Below are 24688 nucleotides of genomic sequence, written 5' to 3' on the forward strand. Positions count from 1 at the left end.
GTGCGTCCAGCTGCCGGTGACCTGGAACTATGCCAATTTTTTTTGTTTCTAAACTTGATCATCAGACTCTGCCCCGCCTATTTGTCAACCCAGGAGCCGCTACTGAGTGTGGGTGGAGTTCTTCCCAACAAAATATTTCAGTAAAGAATATAATCTCACATGAAGTGCTGAGGGGTGAAAGAGGCAGAGACTAGAAACACGACATTCCATCAGAAAAACTGAAAGCAGCGCTTGATACATGTGTCACCATGTTGAGACTACTGTTCCTCTTCTGTTCATTCCAGATTTTCTTGACTGTGAAATCAGGTAAGGCTGCTTTCACATTTTTAACCAAAATACTGCACTGTATTGGTACACACATTGGGGATTCTGCTAGTGACATTTTGGTATTTACACATGAAAATTCTACCGCCTTTGTTTGGATAAGTCTAAACTAGCGAATGTGGCATAATAACCGCTCTTCTCTTGGTTATTGCGAAATCTCAGTGACTCAGTTGAAACAGTGGAGGCAGCTGAAACAGAAGCATGACAGGAAGAGTTTCCTGGGGGGGTTTCTCACATGTGTGGTAGTAGGGCAGAGTGGGGTGATTGGTGCCAGTGGGGAAGTTGTGCCACCCCCTATTTCTAGGAAACCATAGAAGAAATTGGTCATGTGACCACACATTTTTGAAGACTCAGCCATTTCAATCATCCTGCAGAGAAGAGAGCCTCATTGCATGAGAGGTAAGCACATTTAAGTTTAAAGAACTGTTTTTTGCCTTTCAAAGTAAAATTTCTATGATCATGTTTTTTTGATTGTTGTGTCAAAACAGTTATAGACAAGTTTGAAACATTTCACACATGTTTTAGTGCTTTGGTAAGCTACATTATGAGTCTATACAGCTAGCATGATGTTAGCTCAAATCTGATGGATGATGCATTTTTTTCCAAAATGGTGGGGTTGGGGTGATTTGTGCCAAAGGGCCTGGGTTACATTTTATCACTAAAACTATGTGACATTCTTAAGACCAAAAATAGAAATATACCATCATGCCACAGAGCAGGGCATACTGTATGGAGAAGGAGCTGGCAGAACATATAAAGGCACTAGGAGTAATGTTCCACGAAAGTCCCATGAAATGCTGTGAACTTCACACACACACACACACACACACACTGACCAGGAAGCCTGGGAAGGAGAGGGGGAACATCATCAGGTAGCAGTGGCAGAGTTGACATCTACACAACCACATCCAACCACCTAAATCTGCTGTAAACTTCTCTGATCAACAAAACTTTAATCTCATTTCAGGTATGACTTCCCTCCACACAAGATCTACAACATGGATGAAACTGGTGTGACAATGGAAAATGACCTTTGATGTGCTCGTGTGGCGCAATAGGCTTGTAGAAAATTGGCCTTTGATGTTGTAAAATAACTTTAAATAAACCTTAAATGAGTAATTAGGGCCCGAGCACCGAAGGGCGCAAGGCCCTATTGTTTTTGTAAGGATTATTATTATCGAGTATTATTATTGTTATTCTACTTTTTTGCTTTCCTGTTTTTGAGGTGGTTAACATGGTCGAAAACTCTTGAAATTTGGCACACACGTCAGGTGTCACGCATCGCAGTTAGGTACAAGAGCTTGACCCCGGGCGTGGCCCAGGGACTCGCTAGCGCCCCCTTAGGTGACTGATCCCGTTGTCGGAAAATATTTTGAGGTGGTTAACATAATCGAAAAGTCTTGAAATTTGGCACACACATCAGGTGTCACACAAAGCAGCTAGGTAAAAAAGCTTGGCCCCGGGTATGGCCCAGAGACTCGCTAGCGCCCCCTTACGCCCCCTTAGATGACTGATCCCGTGGTGGGCATATACTTTCAGCTACACACACCAAATTTGGTAGGTGTCTGTATCTCCCCAAGATGAACGACTTTCGTATGTACAATGCATTAGCCACGCCCAACAGGAAGTGAGGTATTTGGAATTTTGTGCAGACTAATATGTGATGAAATATGTGATGAATCATGATGCCAAAAGAGGTTCTTCCCATGGGTGAAAACGCATGAAATTTGACACACACATTAAGTGATACAGTGAATAGACAGGGATACAAGCTTGGCACCGGGCGTTGGCCAGGAACTCCATAGCGCCCCCTTATGTCACTGTGACTTGTGGTTGGCATATAGTTTTAGATACACACACCAAATTTGGTGGGTGTATGTAACTCCCAAAAACAAACAACTTTTGTATTAACATGCCATTAGCCACGCCCACAGGAAGTGAGGTAATTGAGATTTTGTGCGTAGTGGACATGATCAATTTTAACGTACTCCTCCTAGACCAGGGGTGGGCAACTAATTTCCCCAAGGGGCCACATGACAAACTGGGAGTGTTGAGGAGGGCCGGACCCAAAATACCGAACTCAAGTCTGAACTCAATTCTGTCCAATTCTATTCTGTTCTTGTATAACATTAAGTAAATCATATGGTTTTGTTTACTACTCGTAAGAACAGATGAAAATGTGAGGGAGACCAAGGAAAAACAGCAATAGGCTATTTAATCTATGTCCAGTATTTAATCCTCATTCTCGAAAATTATTTTTTGACATTGACATTTTTTTTTTTTCAGTTTTCAAAGGCTGATATAAAAAAGTACTACAATATAGATATAATTAGGCTAGGCCATGAAAATGTGAAGGAGTCAGTGCAACCATAGGCCTGTGCCACCATTTCATTAACACTCAGCAATATTTCATCATTAAATCATTACCATCATTACCATCATTAAATTAACTCTATGCAGAATTAGACTATGAAAATGTGAAGCAGACAATAGTAGGCTGTCATTAGTTAATCAACATGCACAAAGAAAACTATTTTAAAAATGTAGGCTATGTTTTTGCTTTAACTTTATGCACAAAACTGTGATTGGTCAACTCGCCCTGTGTGTTGAGCCGGCTGCTTCAAGCAACCTGTGGGTAGTAGCATCATACTAGTTCGCTAACATAAGCTTTGCAAATAAACTGACATATTTAGGTTACAGTGACGGGGTTATCCAAATGTAAACTGTCTATCTGCCAGTAACGTTTTGAAATTAACACTTCGTATCTCCAACAAGCAGCAGGAGTTCGTTCTGACAACCTTTGCGGTGGTGAGTGACGCAGACATAAGAGACACAAAACTTTGAAAGGTTTACGCCGACTTAAAGGCAACTGCATTGTGTCGACGCAGAAGCATAAATTCTATTCACCAGCACATCAGTGAGGGTGTTTACATCGTATGCATCCACGCACAAATGTATGGGCGTACAAATAGCAGTCGCTTTCAAAATAAAAGCAACGATATTGATTTGCGTGCATTATCTCTATGCTAGGCTCTTGACTATTGTTCTTTCACGGACTTTACGCGGGCCAGTCAGGGAAAGCCCACGGGCCGGATGTGGCCCGCGGGCCGTATGTTGCCCATGTATGTCCTAGACGGTTGATCCGATTCATGTCAAAGTTGGTATACATGACGCCGAGATGTTTCTGATTATAAATTGTGAAGCTTTTTTTTTATATGTTGTAATTTGACGAAATGGCGAAATTATTAATTTTAATACCCTTCCACATAAACAATAAATGTGTCATAATTCACCATGCATGGCTTGAAATTTTTTAAATTTCACAGGTCATTGAAGACCATGTTAATGATAATATTCACATGCCCATTATGCATGTTTGGCATAGCGCCACCAACTGGCAACAGAAAGAATGACAATTATACTGATGCCATATGATCAATTTGAACATACTCCTCCTAGACGGTTTGTCAGATTCATTTGAAATTTGGCAAATATTATGCCAAGATGTCACTGATGTTAAATTGTGAATGGATTTTTGATAACTTATATATTTGATAAGATTTTAATATCTCACCACATAAACAGGAAATGTGTCATAAATCACAGTGCATTGAATGAATGGTCTGAAACTTCTCAGGTTAATAGATATCATGATTATGATGATATCCAGACACCCAATGGGCCTGCCTGGCATAGCGCCACCACCTGGCCAAGCAGGAAATGTGCCAGAAATGGACAATGCCTTAAGTGATTGATCTGAAACTTTATACAATATTGGATATCATTATTGTGATGATATTCACATGCGTAATTCACAGGCCTAGCATAGCGCCACCTTCTGGCCAAGCAGGAAATATGCCAGAAATGCTCTATGCTTTGAATAAATGGTCTGAAACTTTTCAGGTTGATAGATATTATGATTATGATGATATCCAGACACCCAATGGGCCTGCCTGGCATAGAGCCACCACCTGGTCAAGCAGTAAATGTGCCAGAAATGGACAATGCCTTAAGTTATTGATCTGAAAGTTTACAAACATTTTGGATATCATTATTGTGATGATATTCACATGTGTAATTTTCATGCCTAACATAGCGCCACCTTCTGGCCAAGCAGGAAATGTGCCAGAAATGCTCTATGCTTTGAATAAATGGTCTGAAACTTTTCAGGTTAATAGATATTATGATTATGATGATATCCAGACACCCAATGGGCCTGCCTGGCATAGCGCCACCACCTGGTCAAGCAGTAAATGTGCCAGAAATGGACAATGCCTTAAGTTATTGATCTGAAAGTTTACAAACATTTTGGATATCATTATTGTGATGATATTCACATGTGTAATTTTCATGCCTAACATAGCGCCACCATCTGGCCAACCAAAAAGTGTATCAGAAATGTTCTTTGCTTAAAATGAATGGTCTGAAATTTCTCAGGTTAATATATATTATGATTATGATGACACCCAATGGGCCTGCCTTGCATTACGCCCCCACCTGGCCAAGCGAGTAAATGTGGCAGAAAATAAAATACAAAAGCAAATAGCACACGCATTAAATATGTACATTTCACACACCACATCAGTGCTTTGTTGGATTCCGACATGTCACGGCTTGCGGCCCGCAGGTGCTCGGGCCCACCATTGCCGCTTGCGGCTATATTTTGTATTGAATTTGTCTAGCTTTTATAAAGCATTACAGTGTCTGAGATCAAAATATACTGTTTTACTTCAATAATCGATGGCACAATTTACCCCAATGCATTCTCTTCAAAGGCACAACTTACCCCGCACCGGGGGCAAGTTGTGCCACAAGACCACTTTTTTTCAGAAAGCTATATCTCTTAAATACTATATTTCAGATTGAAAGTGATTGTTCCCAGAGATGCACCACATCCTGAAATATATGTTCATATTGTAGTTGGAAGCATTACTATCATAGCCTCCCTTTAAAGTCACTTTAAGTAAAAACTGGCACAACTCACCCCACTCTCCCCTATAGCTCATTTTCAATCTCAAGACAGACAAGAAGAGGATCAAGAGGTAGAGGAGGAGCAGCCTGAGTTAGAATAAGATGAACTTTTTTGTAGAGATGTTTAGTCATAACTATCTTCTCAGATGACAAAATAATGATCTAATCATTAACCCATTCGCGCTGGATGCTGCATGACGCAACATTGACCCTCCCGCTGGATGCTGCGTAGCGCAACATTGACCCTCCCGCTGGATGCTGCGTAGCGCAGCATGCTTTTTATTTCATGTTTCTAGGTGCTACAGAGGCTTAGATATTAAATTTTGGTAGACGTTGACAATTTTTTGTATGTTTTCAGAAAACCCTCAGGAAATAAGGTTATTTAGTCTAGAATTCCATAGGATTCTATAGGCGTTTTTAGCAGGCATTTTAGGAGTAAATGGGTTAAAGTCCAAGTTAATGGCATCCGTGAGAAGCAGGGACCGTGTAGCTCAGTTGGCAAGAGCAGGAACAAAGGTGTGGGTTGGACCATCTAGCTCAGGCATGCGCGCAAGCATCCTCTTCACCTGTGCACAGGTATGTTATAGGCCCACAGCCAGATCTCAGGACATGGGTTGGCCCAGAGATAATTAGCAGGGGCACGCTCTGAATGAAGTTTGTGGCCATAGCTACCAACAGGGGGAGCCAAGTTGGAGTTAATATTGGGTGACTGACCACCAAGTACAGGGGATGCGTAACACTTCCACCCCAAAATGGTGGCTTGTCACAATAAATGTAGCTCTGTAATTAACACTACCCTTACAGCAACGGCCTTCACCTTATAGTCAGAGCTATCAAAAGGAAGAACAGAGTAAGCTTCCTGTGCTTTGCCTTTTTAAACACATTGCAGCAAAAGTGTCCAATATCGCTTAGGCCACTCTAAAGTAGTTGCAACACGTTCAAAATGAGGAAAGTATTTTTCCACCTCCCTCCTGGTGACGTCAGGAACCATTTTAACATATCGGCTGACTTGAAAATCATCGTCTCTGTCTCAAGTTCCAATTGCTTTAATTCTAGTGAATTTCTAAGCTCCTCCTGGCGAGCTGAAACACGCAACTTCTCATGGTCATTCTCTAGCTCCTTTTCACGCAAAGTGAGTTCTTGCAAGCAAATCTGGAGTTCAAGCTCCTTAGTGCTACTCTGTGGTGGCTTTGCTTCAGCCGCACTTTCGGGCAAGATAGTCTGCGCGACAAGACCTTCGATTAAAGCAGTTAAGGTGGTGTCTTTTAAATGCTTTTCAGTGTTAGAAATATGCACTTGGTATTTCTCGGACAAATCTCATAGCTGATTTTTCGAGCATTGAAACAGTATCTCCACAGACGGCGCCGCAACAAAGTCACCTGTTAATGACATTTTTGACAAATGCAAACAAAATTGATTGGTAAATATTGCACAAATTTGAATGTTATCAAGACTAAGGAAAGTCACTGACATTTTCAAAAACTGATCGAAAGGCTACGAAAAATATCAGTTTCAAAATTCAAAAGTGGTCACAAAAGAAAAAAATCATGACCACAGGTCCACCCACAAAAAGCCTTCTAAAGCACGAAACACCAGCACAGCCGGCAAAAATGAAGTATAGGAACACAAAACACCAGCACAGCCGGCAAAAATGAAGTATAGGAACACAAAACACCAGCACAGCCGGCAAAAATGAAGTATAGGAACACGAAACACCAGTAGGACTGGAAAAAACAAAATATCGGTCTACAACTTCAGCGTGCGATCAACAACTAAAAAGTTCACAGAACTTCACAAAACGACTTGTATCTCAAAACGGCAATTCATACGAGAAACCTCAACACCTAGGAGATCAATACTAACTTCCAAAGGGGGCAAAGCAAAAGAAAACAGCCCTAAATACCTCACTGTCTAAGGTCTAAATGGGTCCACTACCTAGCGTGCAGGCCCGTTTGCTCAACAATAGACTATAGGCAGCCAATCATCAAACCCAGGCGTGCTAAATAGGGCTACCACCATACATAAAGAAAAACAACAAACAGTGATTACCTTCCTAAGGGTGTACACAAAAACAGAATTGGCAAAACTTACAAAAAGTCGTTGAATCTTCAGGAAAGGTCCCGCAAAAACGATTAACGCCGAAATAGCCTTTACAAATGCCTCGGGGGAAAAAAGAATGGACGAGCGCCCACTTATGTTACGGACTGAACCTCAATTCGAAACATAAATGAGACAGCAACAGCCAGAGGGCTCGAGTCTAGGGGTTTTTAATACAAAAACAGAGTTTACAATAACTAAAAATAAATAATTGTCAGTTTAAAGTCCAAGTTAATGGCGTCCGTGAGAAGCAGGAACCGTGCAGCTCAGTTGGCGAGAGCAGGAACAAAGGCGTGGGCTGGACCATCTATCTCAGGCATGCGCTCAAGCATCCTCTTCACCTGTGCACAGGTATGTTTTATAGGACCACAGCCAGATCTCAGGACATGGGTTGGCCCAGAGATAATTAGCAGGGTCACAGCCAAGCCGGAGTTACTATTGGGTGACCACTAAGTACAGGGGATGCGTAACATAGGGTTTGATTCTAGTGAATGATGTGTTGATGAGCAAGTGAGGTGTAGGGTTTGATGCTAGTGAATGATGTGTTAATGAGCAAGTGGAGGGATCCTGGGTGAAAGTCTCGTGGTTCAGCGTTTCCATTTTCATGTCAGAGTTCATGTGCTTATAGTACTTCCTTTTTCAGGCGCTCATTCTCTGTGGGCTCTTTCCACCCTCATCATTGGAGACACGCCGTTCCCAGAGTTCATCACAGTGGGGATGCTAGATGACATCCAAGTATTCTATTACGATTCAAATGTGAACAACTTGAGAGAGCAACAGTCTAAACACACTGAATGTATTACACAAGAAGCTGCTAACCTTGTCTTTGGAGACCTGTATAGACGTGTAAAAAACATAGCCTTGTTCTCGAAACACCAACTTAACTTGACGGGCGGTAAGTATGTGGTGCCTCCATTGAGACATTGTATTGCATTGAAAGAGGAATCTACCCTGTCTATACTCAATAGTAAATAAAAATAAAAAAAATACTTTTGAATTGGAATAGTTGTGCTGAAATGTTCATCGACATTGTGGCATCAGCTCTTGATGAATTTGGTACCCCCTTATTGCAAAGTAACCAGTTATGTTGAAAATTGACAAAAAGTAGAATTCCAACAAAGTGGTACTTAAATCTACAAGAACCTATCCCAATAACACTTAAAGTGTTACTCCAGACCCCAGGGTGTTTTTCTGCATTAAAACACATCAAATAAGCCGTGGAGACAGTATTTTTTTGTTGATCAACCACTACAGAGCTTGCCCCGGGACGCTATAGCCCCAAATCCCAGTATCGCAAGGAATCGTTGTACTGTCACGTTTGGTTAATCTATTATTCGTGCTGGGGTTGGAGAAGCTGGTAGGGAGAGTTGGTAACTGTTCTTAGGTCAATGACGTGACACTCATTATTTTGTGTACATATGGGTTAGATACATTTAAAATTGTTAAAATGTGAAAATAATTTGACAAATTATTTTCAAACATGATTTTCATCAAACCCTAATCTTAAAGTTTTGGATTTATACATTTTGAGAGAGTATTAACTGAATTTGGGTAAAAATGTCAATACGGTGTAACCACAAAAACATGAACCAAATAATTACACTTGCTGAAAAAATAAAAATAAAAATTCAGCAAGAGTAATTATTTGGTTCATGTTTTTGTGAAATTCTCTCCAGAATCCCTTCTAAAATAATCTGGCATGATCTTGCACAAGAACTTTTCTATATTTAATAGAAGTAATGAAACCCCATTGTTCTGAATGTTTTCATTAATATGGGGAATCATGTCTGTCACATCAACCACTTGAAATGTCAAGTTGTGTAACCACCATTTAAGGAGCCATTTTGTAAGTATTATGTAACAAGATCATGTGACAGAAAATTATATCAGAGAAGGACCCTTGAAGACCCACACTGCTATGAGTCAAGGTTAGTAACTCTTTAAAAAGTAACAAAATAGTGTTTTAGGCCATGGTCAAGCAAGCTTAGGTTACGACCTCCTGAAAATATTGATTAATCATAATAATCATAAAATATTGAATTTAATGTAAAAACTGTGTTTGAATATTCACATAAAGGTCAAGTGTGTACATAGTTGTCCATAATAATGCCTGCAAATTTTGCTTTTAAGTAGAAATGTCAAATGGTGTAACCGGTTACACCATTTGACTCCTTTCTGTTTGAGACCAGTTTGATCAGATTCAGGTCCAAGAGTATGTCATTTTAGGTGCCAATTATATTATTTTTATAATTTAAATAGTGATTAACTGTTTAGCATGAACAGTAGCTTTAAAAGGGTTTAATCACATTGTAATTTAAGCGATTTTTGAAATGTCAAAGTTTTTTATTTTAAATTTAAGCTTCCATAGTTCATTTTTAATATTTCATTATGATGTATGTAAATAGTATGTTTAAATTATAGATAAACAATATAATACATTTATTATAAATAAAGTGTACTTCTTGTCCCCCAATAGATGCCACTTTCAAGCAAGGAAAACGTGTCTCGCCACAGAGCGCAAGTGAACGCATCCTGCTGTTGGTTGGTTGTTAAGAAATTATCATACCCACTCTTTCACTCTCTACTATTCTTTTTCAAACACACTTTGGACCCTATTTTAGCGATCTAAAACGCATGGTCACTAGCGAATAGCGTAAATACATTTAGGTCCAGGCCACATTCAGGGTGGTTTTGTTATCAAATGTCAGGCACCTGGCGCAAAAAGGCAGCTCTTATGTTTCTTAGTCATGGGTGTGTTTTGGGTGTAACATCCTTTAAACCAATGAGAATGACATCTGTCAGTCCGTTTAACAGCAAGCAGTGCAACAGGTGAAACAGGTATTACACTAAACCATGCTTTACTAAAACCTAGCAGAGTATAGGCTTCACACATCTGCACTCGTCTGTCATTTGAACACATAGGCAAAGTGAAACTAACTTCATTGTAGTCAACAACAAAACAGTTATACACAGTTAATTACTTTCACTATTGACCGACAATGGGTTACCATCGAAAACTTAGCTTGACAAAATCAATACTTGCCCCAATAATGTTCAAATGACTGAATAAAAAACCTAAGGACATTTATCCTGCAGAAGTTGCTGCTTACATCTCGTGATAGTGCGTCTTCAGCTGTGCTTCATATGCGCCTTTCGCTATAGTTTTCCCTGGTCTGTGGCGTAATGTTTTTTAGATGGTGTAAGACAACGATTGCCACACAGGGGCACATTGTTTAATAAAAGTGAAGTGTAAGATAGGAAAAAGCTTTGCGTCAGGATAATAATACGCTTTGCGCCGGCTTTTGTGTTGCGAAATAGGGCCCTTTATCTCTCTTATCTGTATGAGAACTGAACTGAAATCAAATAGAACACAGGTTAATCCTGTTTCTTCATTGATGTTATGAAATGATTTTTGATATGGAATATGATGAATGATATGAATATATATTAAAATATCCAATTCAGTTTACCTTGATGCCTATTTTCTGTGTCAATTTCTTGTCCTATTGCTGTAGACGTTTTATGGTCAGTTGGTGTAACTGATTTATGTCAGTTGGTGTAACCAGTATTTTGTCTAAAATACTAATATTGTACAAAAAGATTAATATGGATAATGATTTAATACTCTACTACACCGTAATAATGGCTGTTTAAACCATTTTTACTCAAATGGTCAAAGAATAACATAAAACAAGATGTTTTCAGCATATGGACTTGCTCAGTACAATGAAAACCCTATATAATTTAAATTTAGAAATAAATATAATAAAACATATTCTCATAGGATATTACTAAATAAACTACTAATTTCATGAGAGCAATTGCATGACCTCTAGGAGGTGTGAAATATTAGATATTTGTCATTTTTTGTGGTTACACCATTTGACAATTTAACAGGCTGTCAGTTCTATCTTTTGTAAAAAAAAATGTATAAACGTCATATTGAATAATATGAATACAACAGAAATACAAAGTATACACTTTAACAAACCTCAGGCATGTGTTGTTTTAAAGTTTTAAAAATATTTTTGAATTTGTCATCTTACCAACCCTTATCTGTCACTGACCCTCTTAACAGTCTTGACCCTGGGCCCTGAGCAAGCTACTGACTAGGTTTGGTGCTGTTTTGAACAATATTACTGGTTAAAAAATTCTATTTGGGAAGCGTTTGGCTCACCGCCCTTAGCTATTCCACTGTTTGTGATTTGGGGCTATAGCGTATAGTAGTGGGCCTGTAGTGGTTGATCAACCAAAAATAGTTGATCAATGGTTTATTTGATGTGTTTTCATGCAGAATAACACCCTGGGGTCAATTTTTGCCAGAGTTACACTTTAAAGGTGCTATAAGCGATGCCACACATTTTTTAACCTAAAACATTTTATGTCACTTACTGCAAACATCTCCTAACCAACCGCTAGCTGTCTGTGTCCTGAATACACTGTAAAAAAACGTGATCTCTGTAGACAGCCCAGGCTCCAAAAACTGCAACAAAAAAAACATGGGCAAACCTAGCCCATAAAAACATAACAAACTGTTCCAGCAAATCACAGACGAGATGCGCCTTTAGGAGTTTCAATTGCACAGGAGCAGCACGGGAGGGAGGGGGAGGAAGTAGCGAGCTAGCGCTCTGTTTTGTTTGAAAGTCAACAGAAGTGACGTTACCCAGCATCGCTTAGAGCACCTTTAATGTAAGTTTATTCACACACACATGCACGTAGTATTCCAAAGAATGTACACAAGGCTGAAATGTGGATGCATTTTGTTGTTCTTTCCCAAAGGAATACACGTCCAGCAGGAATTGTCTGGTTGTGAGCTATTAGACGATGGCATCCCTGGTCCACTGCTATCTCGAGGTGCTTTTAACGGAGCAGATAATGTAGAGTGGCAATTCAGTCTGCAGCAGAAAACTCTACAGTCTGAAGGTGTATGGTCCACAGTGTGGAATCATATTGAAACAAATACTCATGAGTTACTGTGTGCAAACGTATACGGCCCCATTTGTATTAAAGCCCTGAAGAATTGCCTTCACATTAAGAAGAATGAGGTGATGAGAAAAGGTAAGTTGTAGTCGTCTCTTCCCCAATAGAGTTGTGGTGACCAGTGAATGGACTGACAGACTGAGGGTGTGGCATGGATGCAGAGTCATGGCTGGGTCATAATATCAGTGCAATGGAGAGCTGTGCAGAGTCATGGCTGGGTCATAATATCAGTGCAATGGAGAGCTGGCGTGGCATGGATGCAGAGTCATGGCTGGGTCATAATATCAGTGCAATGGAGAGCTGGCGTGTGCATGGATGCAGAGTCATGGCTGGGTCATAATATCAGTGCAATGGAGAGCTGGCGTGTGGTGACAAATTGGTTTTGGGACTGATTGGTGTCGGTCACGGTAGATAAAGTGCCAGTGAAGACGGTTGTATTTAACAGGGATATGAAATGGGAGTGCACTGCAGGTAGTGCAGGGGCCTGAGGTGTGGGAGCGCTGCATCTGACTGGACATCGTTTATCTGTCTCTCTTTCTGTGCTTGTGGGAGCGCTGCATCCCACTGGACATCGTTTATCTGTCTCTCTTTCTGTGCTTGTGGGAGCGCTGCATCCGACTGGACATCGTTTATCTGTCTCTCTTTCTGTGCTTGTGGGAGCGCTGCATCCGACTGGACATAATTTATTGATGTGCGATTGAACATCAAGGGAGAGGAACATGTTTGTGTCACCCTAGCAAGGGTTTCACCAGCATTCTCTACTGAAACGGGAATATCCTTGACCTTGACTTAAATATGTTGCAGGAAAGAGGGGGGACAGTGACGTGGCCTCTTGTAACACCATCAGGTCTGGTCACTCTTATTGTTCTTTAATTCAAACTTCCCCCCTTGTCTGGGATATTCTTCAGAGGCCTCACACACCTGATGATAAGCAAAAGGTCCATAGACAGGCTCTCATTGAATTCTGACCATTCAAGGACAGGAACACAGGACACTCTCACAAATGGCCACAAGAAACACACAGTACTGGCATAAGGCTGATTCACAATACTCTCAGTGATCACTCTACCCAGTCCTACAGAAGCACCTAGCCAGTTTCCTGCCTTTGAGCTTCAAAGAGCCAAGCGTCAGGGTCTGAAAAGGCCTAATATATGAGCTGGGCTGCATTCTGTTCCTTACATCTGGTTTGATGTGTTGTTTTGATGTACATGAGGTCATCCTTTTTGCAACGTTATCCCATCTTTGTGCTTGGGCCTCCCATCGATATATTGTAGATGGATGGCCTGACTAATACATTGTTAATGAAGTTTTTGTTTAAACTATCTTTGTTCTGTGATGCTGTATGCATGTGTGTGCTATCTCTGGTGCTTTGTGCATGTGTGTGTTATGGTGCTGTATGCATGTGTGTGTTATCTCTGGTGCTGTATGCATGTGTGTGCTATCTCTGGTGCTGTGTGCATGTGTGTGTTATGGTGCTGTATGCATGTGTGTGTTATCTCTGGTGCTGTATGCATGTGTGTGCTATCTCTGGTGCTGTGTGCATGTGTGTGTTATGGTGCTGTATGCATGTGTGTGCTATCTCTGTATGCATGTGTGTGTTATCCCTGGTGCTGTATGCATGTGTGTGCTATCTCTGTAAGCATGTGTGTGCTATCTCTGGTGCTGTGTGCATGTGTGTGTTATCTCTGGTGCTGTGTGCATGTGTGTGCTATCTCTGGTGCTGTATGCATGTGTGTGTTATCTCTGGTCTGATGGAAGGCAGGGGCAGGGAAGTGTTCATGAGAGGTAGCCTCATGCAAGTTCATGACAGAGTCATAAGATTATTGCTTTGTGCTATTTATGACTAAGTTTCATCCTCTGCAGTGAAGCCCAGAGTTAGGCTCCTCCAGAAGACACTCCCAGACTCTGGAGTGGCCAAAGTGACCTGCCTGGCCACTGATTTCTACCCCCGTCACATCAACCTGACCCTGCTCAGAGACGGCCAGCCTGTGTCTGACCACCAGATCACTGGGGGGGAGCTGCTACCTAATGGAGATGAGACGTACCAGATGAGGAAGAGCCTGGAGCTCAGCGCAGAGGAACTACAGCATCACCACTACACCTGCACAGCTGAACACCTCAGTCTGGACAACAAGCTGGACATTGGCTTAGGTATTACCTGGATCTAGATGTCATGTTGGGGCAGCCGTAGCCTACTGGTTAGCGCTTTGGACTTGTAACTGGAGGGTTGCCGGTTTGAACCCCGACCAGTAGGCACGTCTGAAGTGCCCTTGAGCAAGGCACCTAACCCCTCACTGCTCCCCGAGTGCCGCTGTTGTTGAAGGCAGCTCACTGCACCGGGATTAGTGTGTGCTTCACCTCACTGTGTGTTCACTGTGTGCTGAGTGTGTTTCACTAATTCACGGATTGGGATAAATGCAGAGACCAAATTTCCCTCACAGGAGTACTTATACTTATATGAGTATGTTTTGTGTTGACTTGCTTCAGTCGGCAAGTCTGGCAGATTAAGGGGACTTAGCCAAAATGTTGAATGTTTAAAACCCTCAAGCCCCTCCCCCACTACCACCGAGCCTTAATGTTACTGTATTGTAATATTAATAATCTACAATAATAGCAATAAATACTGGTAGAATACAAAATAATATGAATCATATTTTTTTATTGTTGCTGGCAGAGCGTGAGTGGGATCCAGGAACAACAACCATATTGTCATCTGTGACGGCTGTGGCACTGTTGGTGTGTGTGGTTGGAGCCACCATCATTATATGGTGGAGGAGGAGACGCACAGGTACAGTACACCTGTGTTATTATTATATGGTGGAGGAGGAGACACACAGGTACAGTACACCTGTGTTATCATTATATGGTGGAGGAGGAGGAGATGCACAGGTACAGTACACCTTTGTTATCATTATATGGTGGTGGAGGAGGAGGCACAGGCACAGCAAATCAATGGCTACTGTGGTTCTAACTGGCTATAGTGAAGATAGCCTGGTGAACCAGATGAACCAGTTAGATGAACACATGGGTTTATAAATGTTTTTGTGGTGTTATGTTCCGTATCCTTCACTTGTTGACTTGTAATGTATCACTGTATCATAGGTCAGAGCTCCCAGGCATCACAGTCGAGTACCTACTTGTCCACTCCAAGTAAGTAGCTCCTACAAGGTGCACACACACACACCTCAGCTAAATTGTCAGTGGCTCTGACACAAAATCAGGGGACTGAGGGACTGAGCCTGAGGTGCCAAATCCATTCTTCTTATATTTTTTTTTGCAATCCGTTCATTTTTTGTTGATGACTAGACTAGACCACAGCATTGTTTCTAAATAACAAGAGACGAGTTTAAGGCATACATGTCTTTAGACCAACAGCAGGTAGCCTAGGTCTCAGCGCAGTTTTCTGTTGATTCGCTGACTATTTTAATCCGGTCCGCGACACCAACACGTTGCTATTTATGAGGCAGACGGACGCAAAGTGTGGCCGCCCATTCTTCTCTGTTGAACTACTCACAAAGTAGGCTAGCCTTGTCATCACACAGATATCATAACTTTTATACGGGGCTATAGCCGCTATTTGCTGTGATAAACGGTTCGCGAGAAAATTAACTTTCAAGAAATAATCATAGGCTATACAGCTCTGCGCTCATCTCAATTCATATAGGGTGGAATACCCTATCTCACAAACTTTTCGTTCAACTACATGACAAACCGTAAACCAGAATAAACAGCAGAGCTGAGCTGTGCTTAAATACCTATATATCTGTAAATATTAAAATCAGAGGATATACAGCTCATGGCTAAGAGTTTGTCTATGTAGCCATAATTTTTATTTTCACAAAATGCTAAGCATGCATGTATTTAAGTGTCTTAAAAAAAGTGTGCTTAAATTGGGCAATGCATGATTTCATAACAGGCCAAATAGAAAAAATAAATGTTAAATATAGCCTAGATATAATATTAAAATTAGATGATATAGGCTGGAATATCAGGAATAGAGTATAAGTTGGATGGCTCCAGAACTCACACCAGTGGATTGTGTCTTTAAGGAGCCACACCACTTTTATGACACTAGCTGTTCTGTTGTCCTTTAGTTTTGTTGCTACTGGGCATGAAGGGCAGGCCAATTATGAGTTCTGTCCAACATTGAGGTTTAGAAAAAAAGTCAGCACATTTTAATCATATCGCAATAATACCAATAACCGTGATAATTTTGGTCATGATTTTTCATCAAATGTTCATACTGTATCTCTAGTGGCTGGTAAAAAAGTTGAGTGGCTGGTAGATTTGGGAATCCCCCAGCCACAATGGTAGGTGGAAAAAAATATTTTATTTCCATCCCTGATACATACGTACACTCATACACACATCCATATTTGTAAGTCTCAATCTGTCCATTTCTTTCCACAAAACTCGCCAGAAGTCATCATTTAAAGGGTTATTTAAAAAAAAAAAAAAATCTACCGGGTGGGCATACCCCCGGACCCCCCTAGAATTGCTGAGCTACTACCTTTTTCAGGTGGGCAGGGCGGCCCTTTTCACGTCTGTGCCCAGGGCCGCAGTGGCTAATAATCCTCCCATGCCACGGGGTAAAAACACTGGTCTTGTTTTCAAGTGTAATCAATAAATTAATTGTACTTTTTGAAGAAACTTTTCCATTCTATTAGTTTTTTTTACATAGGCCTAAATCAGGGATTATACATAGCAAAAGAGTCAGGGAACAGACATTTTTTTAATTAGGTTTAGGGAAAAAATGTATGCACACACACTATGACTTCACAAATCGTTGGCAACCCTGCCTGCATCCCTTACATGCATGAGCTGCTGGATGCTGTACTGATCACTGAAGTAGACTTGTTAGGATGCTTTACTGAATGCTGGCGTTTATTAGGATTTATTGGTATGGCTGTTCCCCTGCGTCTTGATTGGGAGTTTGAGTAGCACATTTGGATTTGAACAGGAAATGTAAATCATGTGTGTGAGCTGATTATTTGTCTGTAAATCATCAAGACGACTCATTTCAGGAGATGTGAGCGCTACAGTACAAGTGGGTGATGGAGTGAGCAGAGATCATAATGTGTTTGAAATGTGTGTGAGCTGATTATTTGTCTGTAAATCATCAAGACGACTGCTCCGCCTTCCTTTTCTGATCTTCTCTGTAGGTGCAGATCTGGACTGAAGAGAAATGATGGAGCAAAAAACACATCGTAAAGATGCTTCATGTCAAGTTCATGCAAATAATCTTTCAGAGATGTATTTAACACTGTTTGAGAATTGTTCCTTTTAAGCTCATCCTTGTTTTCCTTCAATCTCAACCTTATAATTCATGAAAAGAATGTTCAAAGTTAAGATATGTTGAGATATGTTTGTGGTAAAAACACATTTTCACTGTTTTTCATGACTATTTTTCCAATTGCTGACTATGTTTCCCTATAAATGGAAAATGGTCGTTTCACTTGCACAATTAATTTCAACAAAATTTGCCGATTGTGGTTTTTACTGCCCTTGGAATAGTTTTTGAGGCTTCTTTATATTCTGCTGCTTCCACACAGGATGACAATCTACCAATCAGGGGAGACACAGTAGGAAACACTACGGCAAACACACCTTTTATTTCTGCAAAGACAGACAGGCCAATCAGAAGCTGACTGTACATTCACAGCTGATTACAGAGTTTTCTAAAAAAATATTTTCTTATTTTTCTTGGTCTGTATCAATGTAGTAAAATAAGATATACAAGTTCAAAACTTTTTGTCCAAAACATTAAGTGGGTGCAAAGGGCAACACCTATTTGTATCAGTGAGTTGTGTGAAAGTGAAATCTTCAAACTTTTATTTTAATGTTACAAAACCCTACTGACCATTTTACTGAACTTGGACTTTTATGTTGCACTACACTACGTACCCTTCCTTCTCCTCAAGGTGTTATTGAGGAGTCTGACCCCAGTTCCCAAAGCTGAAACACTAATGCCTCCTACTGCAGTAGGGTCCTAGCCTGGCTCATACCAGACCAATACCCAACTGAGAATCCTCACAACAGCTTCACTGATGATCCAGCAGTATCTATCACAAACCCAGGGTAGAGTGCGTGAGTGAATGTGGTCTGGACTCTGTGCAGGAGGGTTATTGTGTCAGAGATGCTGTAAAAGGCCATAGTTCCTGCCTTGTGATCCACATACACTCCTATTCTGGAACTGGCCACTAGAGGGAGTTTAGTATTTTTATCATTGTGCCTGAAATCGGAACTGGAGCTGCAGAGCTCCAGCCTCCAGGACTTATCATTACGTCCAAACACACTCTTATTACCCTCTCCTTTCCTGCTGATGCTTTTATAAGAGACTGCTATATAACCTTTATTACCACTCCACTCAACCTCCCAGTAGCAGCGTCCAGACACACCCTCTCTACACAGCACCTGATAGCTCCACAAATCATCAAATCTCTCTGGATGATTAGGATATGACTGGAGCTCATCTCTCCCCTCCACCCTCCTGTTCCCCTCAGACAGATGGAGGCTTCTGTCTGCTGTGTTTGGATCCAGTGTGAAGTGACAGGAATCTGATGGAGGAGAAGACAACACAAAGGACAGAATGTTTTAATGTTAACTCTGTGTGTGTGTGTGTCTGACTTTGTATTCGCCCAGGTATGAATGAATGTCGGATTCTTCTACGTGTGTGTGTGTGTGTGTGTGTTCTAGTTTTGTCTTTGTGTTCTCAACTTATATATGTTTGTGAAGAAGACCTCTCTACTTTCACCTGGTAGCACAACCCCCAGCATACTGAAGGGCCAGACACACACATTCCTGCACCCACCTTTGCCTACACTATGCACTGCTGTACACTCCAAACCCCATTTCAGCTCATCTACTGTAGTCTGAGCCTGTTCATCTTACTGCTAAGAGAAGGTAACCACTAAATTCTTGTCACAAAGCTGCTGAGATCAACTTTTACTGAGGAAAAGAGACAACACCTCGGCTATAAGAAATGTTATGCTGCTGATGTGAATTATCAGATAAATAAGAAATAAAAATGACAGGCTCCAAATGAAATGAATGGAACACTTTACCCATACACATGCATCTGTATGATGACACATTTGCTCACTGATTTTAATTTGATGTACACTAAAAAGTTACATTCAGTTCAATAGTAAATTGTTTAAATAGAGGACTATTTGAGGACACTTGTGGGCAATTCCACAATGCCAATTCCAATGCCAAAAATAGCAAATGCTCAAATTTCATGTAATCATTCACATCATACCATACCATACCATTACATTTTATTGACATTATGGATGTTACAAAAAATTTAAATTTCCATGGAATTGCCCTTGTACATTGTAGTTTTATATGAATTTTGCATTGGGGGTCAACAAGAAAAAAAGGCCAACAGTACCCATGAAATGTAACACCCACAAAAATATGTTGAACTGAACCCGGTCAACTATTCTGAAAATTTGATTGCAATGAAGTTTGATTTTTTATTTGAAATTTGAAAGAAATTTGGAATGTAAAATGTGTGTGACAAAACTCACATTGTAGGAATTCCTCTCTGGTTGTCGGTTCAGAAGGCAAAATAGCCTGGACTTTAGTCACTATTGAGACAGAAAAAAATCTTATTATAACAGTTACTTACATACAGTAATTGGTGGAAATGTCAACATTGTACTAACCACATACATTACATCAACAAATTGCTTCAGGATCACAGAGAAGAGGGGGGTCATTTGATTGGCTGGTGATCTCAAATAACAACCTTTAGCCAGAAACACGGACTGTGCCTTTAATGACCTCTGTAACTGGACAGGAGTCACTCATCTTGGTGAAGGCCATGGCCATCCCCTCCATATGGACTTCATATAGCCTGACCTGCTGTCAGATAAACTCTTGCAGCATCATAATGACTGGACTGGGCTAAATCTACAGGCGAATCGGGCCTGCATCTGCTCTGCTGGTTATTATGAGTCTCACATAGTGTTCATGGTATTCAGAATGCCTTTATCAACCCTCCAGTGTCCTCAGTCTGCAACCCAACCTCACCTCTCCACCTCACTCTTATTTCTCATACTGGATCCACCAAGGAGAATACACTCTATGGGAATACAATGTATGTCACTTGATAAATCCATTTCTGAGGGTGCTGTGTTTACCCCTATAGATTTGTTGCATTCTTCTTTTCATGCGGACTTCATCATGTATCCGTACGTCTGGTTGAACTAATGTATCCATCAAATGTAGTTCCTTTGGAATACTTGTACTACAATGACTTACTGTCAGACCTATAGTTAATTCCTCATCAGATTTCTACCCTGAAGTTGATCAAACAGATCAGACTTTCACAATCTTCCTGAATGACTTTGTGCCTTTCACTTGTTTCTAGAGGAATCGTAAATTATCAATGCTAAACTATGTGGTCTAAAAGGTGGGCCCCAATACAAGTACTGTGGCTAATTAGGAGAGTGTAAGATGTTCTAAAAGGAGGCTCAGGAAGAGATGTAACAGATTTGCTGACATGATTGTGGACTTTGCATTGGTGGGCTATACAAAACAAATGCCCAAAACCTGTAACTGCTCTGCAAGCATGACTGTCTGGAAAAGACATTGCTTCCTCGCATTGCTTCCTCTATCCATGCCCTGTAAACCCCATATTGAAATGTTGAACTTTTTAATGAAACTTGACTTGTGATTTGGCACAAGTGCTGCATGAATCTCTGACTGTAGGTTCAGAGGGCCTGGACTGCACCATTGTAATAGAAAGAATCATATTATACACAGCACTGACTTAAATAAGTGGTTTAAATGTACAAAAATGTACATCAGTATAAAAAATTTATATATCAGGAATGTCAGGAGTGTGACCAACCTGCTGCAGATATCTTCATGAGTTCCTCTTTGCAGAAATCCTCCAGCTGCCCCTTTAGTGAGGAGACAGATTTCTTCACAGCCTCAAAAGAAAGACTTTGGTTAACATAGGTACTGGACACATCTTTAGTCTCAGGTGTGTTGCTCACTGACTGGAAAGTCTAAATACAGAGACACATGACAGAGAGAGAAAGACATAGAGAGACAATATCAGTACAGTGCACATGACTCTAGTCAGAAATCAGATATTAGGGATGGCTCATATTGACTAGATCTCAGTAGATCATAATCACAGTATGAAAATACCATTCATAGGTCTTGATAGCCAAAAAATATGAGCATTAACAAAAAAACATTCTTTACAGATGTGAAAGGGCATGGGGTCTGTTAAAAGTGCTGCGTAAGGTAGATTGATGCACATCCTGAGCCCTCATAGCCTATCAGCCGTTACCTTGAGGAAATGGATGTGATCCTCTGTGTGTGAAAGCTGCTCCAGCTCAGCATCTCTCCTCTTCAGCTCAGTAATCTCCTGCTCCAGTTGCTTCAGATGTTCTTCAGCCCGACTCACCTCAGCCTTCTCCTGAGCTCTGATCAGCTCTGTCACCTCAGAGCGCCTTCTCTCAATGGAGCGGATCATCTCAGTAAAGATGCTCTCACTGTCCTCCACTGCTGTCTGTGCAGAGCTCTGATACGAGACACACAAAGACACGTGATCCATCTAAAGCAGCCCTCACTCAGCTCTTCCACAAAGCCTGTTAACCACAGTGTGGCTTAGAGGAACTGGAAAGTGACTGAGCATTACTCCTTATTGGCTAACTGGACGGGAGCCATATCCTTAATTGAGGCCATATATGGCTCCTCCAACAACCAGCTGCTGTCCTCTCCTCTGGTCAGTACTCACCTTGAGCGTCTCCACAGCCTTCCTCAGCTCCTGCAGCTCCTTCTCTCTCTCCAGGATTCTCTGCTGAAATGTCCTCTGGGTCTCTCCCAAGTGTGTCTATGTTGAACAAATGCATCACATCCACACTGCAGTTATCATAGAATTAATAGGCCTGTTGGATACTTCCTCAGAGTGAGCTCAAGAACACATGGCTAAGGTGTTGATCTTTAATGTTACTGATGAGCCGATTACTGTCATTAAAGGCTGTGACCACCTGGTTTAACGACTAAAATAGACAGAAGTGATTTTATGCCGTTGCTATTCACTGTATGCCAGTGCTTCTCCAAGTGTGGTCCGCAAGCTATCCCAAGTGGCCTGTGAGCGGTAGACGTGTTACAATATAATATAGATGAGTTTTTTTGCAATATTGAACAAACTTGTATGTAAATCCAAACAGTTCTGCAACACCTATGTAAGATATGCCAGTTTAAATCATATGAATCCTCTGACACAATAAGTAAGGTGCAAAGACAATAAGCAAGGTGGTTCAGTGAGTAGGCCTATACTGTTGAAGTAGGTCTACTGTTTATTTGTTGTTGTTTTTTTGTTCTTAGCTAGGTGGTCCTCGATCTGAAAAAAGTCTGAAAAACACTACTGTATGCTGTCTGATGGAACTCTACAGGATGAGTATAGCCTGCTTCATTCCAGTTACACCATATATCCATGTTATACCACAACTCCTGTCCTTACTCCTTACCTGTTTCTCCTTTCTCCCTGCAGACGCTGACACAGTGTCATGGCCTTTGTGTTCATCCACCATACAGAGAAAACAGATACAACTCTGGTCCGTACGACAGAATATCTCCAGAGGCTTCTCATGTTGGGTGCAGACCCTGTCCTGTAGCTGACCAGTGGCATCAACCATCTTGTGTTTTCGTCCAGGATTTACATCATTGTGAACTTTGTAGTGAGTTTCACAGTAAGACAACAGACAGTCCAGACAGGACTTCACAGCTTTGAGTTTTCTCCCAGTGCAGACGTCACACTCCACATCTCCTCCATCACATACAACAGGAGCAGGAACAACAGGTTGAATTCTGCTATTCCTGAACTGTTCCACAAGCTCAGCAAAAACATTATTTTTGTTTAAAACAGGTCTTGGACTGAACGTCTGTCTGCACTGGGGGCAGCTGTAGATTCCCTTCAGATCTTCCTGATCCCAGCAGTCCTTAATGCAGCCCGTGCAGTAATTGTGTCCACAGTTAACAGTCACTGGATCCTTAAGTAGATCAAGACAAATCGGGCATGTAAAAAGGTCCTGGTTACTTGGACTTGCTGCTGCCATTCTTCTTTAGCGGTGTGTAGCCTACCCGCTTCACAACTTTCCATGAATGCTAGGCTAGATCGCTAGTTTCGTTTCGCCTGAAATCGGTGCGAATGCGCAATGTAAATTACTTCCTACTTTGCAACATGTGATTGGCGTGTTCGTGCAAACAGTCGGCTGGTGACAGCGATTAACCCGTGAAGGATTTCGAGTTAGTTAAGAAAAGATGTTTCAGATTTTGTGTAAATAATATTGTGTGTAGTAGTCTAGTAATTAAATGTCCACCCTTCATCAAGTAATAGTCTACAAAGGCTACAAAGGTTTGCAGTGCGAAACAATCACTGACAGAATTTATAAAATGTGTAGCTCAAAAGTGCAAAGCTCAATAACTGATTTTTTTAGGCTTTTGCCACTACCACACACACACACACACACACACACACACACAAATAGCCTAGGCTGTGTTAAATAAAATAAAATAAAATGTAAAACTTATATGTCATTATACTGTTATATTATACTCCCTCTCTACACAGCACCTGAAAACAACACCCGATAAATCCCTCTGGATGGTATGACTGGACCTTTTCTCTCCTCTCCACCCTCCTGTTCCCTTCAGACAGTTCTGTGTGCTGTATTTGGACCCAGGGTAAAGTGGCAGGAATATGGTGGAAAAGACAAAGGTTTCTATAAAATCTAACTGAGAGACAGAATGATTAAGAGTGTGTCCATGAGAGGACCAGTCGGGGGTGCCACATGCTACGTCACCGATTTTGATGAACTTGGACAGTTTGAAGGGTCCACCTAAAAACTCAAAAAGCCAAAATAGTACAAAATTTGAAACAACCCAGGGGGAGTTAGGCCCCCGTCCTTGTTTTAGGCCAAAAAAACTAAAAAACTAAAAAAAAGGCCCAAAATTGCATAAAATGTTGACATCCCTCCTGCTGCAAAGTAACAGTCCATGCTATCAAAGGTCCATCCAAGGTTAGTTTAAAACTGGAGTTACATGGCGTAAGGTGTGACTGGTGTCAGTCCAGGACTGCACGTATCCACTATGTCAAATGCCTTTTGGCGAATACCCAAAAAATAGCAATATTCAGACCTGAATATCTCCGATGAGCAACCTCCTTTTTTCAAAATTCTTTCTGCACATGGAAGGGCCATCTGTGGACTTCATAAATCAAAAGAAAAATGCTCGGCCTTTTTATTATTTTTGTCGCTGTAACCGCCTAAATAGTGTGATCCAGCCA

At 41.1% G+C, this 24688-nt stretch overlaps 2 protein-coding genes across 4 annotated transcripts; one reads left to right on the forward strand and one right to left on the reverse strand.

Moving 5' to 3' along the window:
* The first annotated feature begins 130 nt into the window (after positions 1-130).
* On the forward strand, positions 131-17765 carry LOC143106705 (hereditary hemochromatosis protein homolog). 3 transcript variants are annotated; one of them, XM_076271132.1, is made up of 7 exons: positions 131-306; positions 8036-8287; positions 12172-12450; positions 14236-14523; positions 15047-15160; positions 15475-15522; positions 17535-17765. In XM_076271132.1, the coding sequence occupies exons 1-7, from the start codon at positions 249-251 to the stop codon at positions 17549-17551; spliced, it is 1056 nt and encodes a 351-aa protein (XP_076127247.1). In that variant the 5' UTR covers positions 131-248; the 3' UTR covers positions 17552-17765. The 3 variants fall into 3 exon arrangements, with proteins under 3 accessions (XP_076127247.1, XP_076127248.1, XP_076127249.1); XM_076271133.1 differs by lacking the exon at positions 12172-12450 and having other exon boundaries at positions 133-306; XM_076271134.1 differs by lacking the exons at positions 8036-8287; positions 12172-12450 and having other exon boundaries at positions 139-306.
* Positions 17766-17859: 94 nt separating this feature from the next.
* LOC143106703 (tripartite motif-containing protein 16-like) lies at positions 17860-23504 on the reverse strand. Its single transcript, XM_076271130.1, has 6 exons — positions 22872-23504; positions 22136-22231; positions 21686-21919; positions 21236-21395; positions 19908-19967; positions 17860-18929 (listed from the first exon to the last, which is right to left on the reverse strand). The coding sequence occupies exons 1-6, from the start codon at positions 23457-23459 to the stop codon at positions 18403-18405; spliced, it is 1665 nt and encodes a 554-aa protein (XP_076127245.1). The 5' UTR covers positions 23460-23504; the 3' UTR covers positions 17860-18402.
* Between the last annotated feature and the right edge of the window lie 1184 nt (positions 23505-24688).

The sequence above is a fragment of the Alosa pseudoharengus genome, unplaced genomic scaffold (assembly GCF_046254945.1).
Source record: "Alosa pseudoharengus isolate Yale_2024_CS ecotype anadromous, Long Island Sound unplaced genomic scaffold, YU_APseudo_1.1 YU_APseudo_1.1_scf_6, whole genome shotgun sequence".
Classification (NCBI taxonomy): domain Eukaryota; kingdom Metazoa; phylum Chordata; class Actinopteri; order Clupeiformes; family Clupeidae; genus Alosa; species Alosa pseudoharengus.

What these genes read in the sequence shown, in the direction of transcription:
- LOC143106705 (XM_076271132.1), top strand. Translation starts at nt 249, where the DNA reads ATGTTGAGACTACTGTTCCTCTTCTGTTCATTCCAGATTTTCTTGACT. An exon ending in TTTCTTGACTGTGAAATCAG is followed by an intron (nt 307 to 8,035) that starts GTAAGGCTGCTT and finishes TTCCTTTTTCAG; the next exon opens with GCGCTCATTCTCTGTGGGCT. An exon ending in CAAGCTGGACATTGGCTTAG is followed by an intron (nt 14,524 to 15,046) that starts GTATTACCTGGA and finishes TGTTGCTGGCAG; the next exon opens with AGCGTGAGTGGGATCCAGGA.
- LOC143106703 (XM_076271130.1), bottom strand. Translation starts at nt 23,459, where the DNA reads ATGGCAGCAGCAAGTCCAAGTAACCAGGACCTTTTTACATGCCCGATT. An exon ending in CAGGGAGAAAGGAGAAACAG is followed by an intron (nt 22,232 to 22,871) that starts GTAAGGAGTAAG and finishes TGTTCAACATAG; the next exon opens with ACACACTTGGGAGAGACCCA. An exon ending in AGGCTGTGGAGACGCTCAAG is followed by an intron (nt 21,920 to 22,135) that starts GTGAGTACTGAC and finishes GTCTCGTATCAG; the next exon opens with AGCTCTGCACAGACAGCAGT.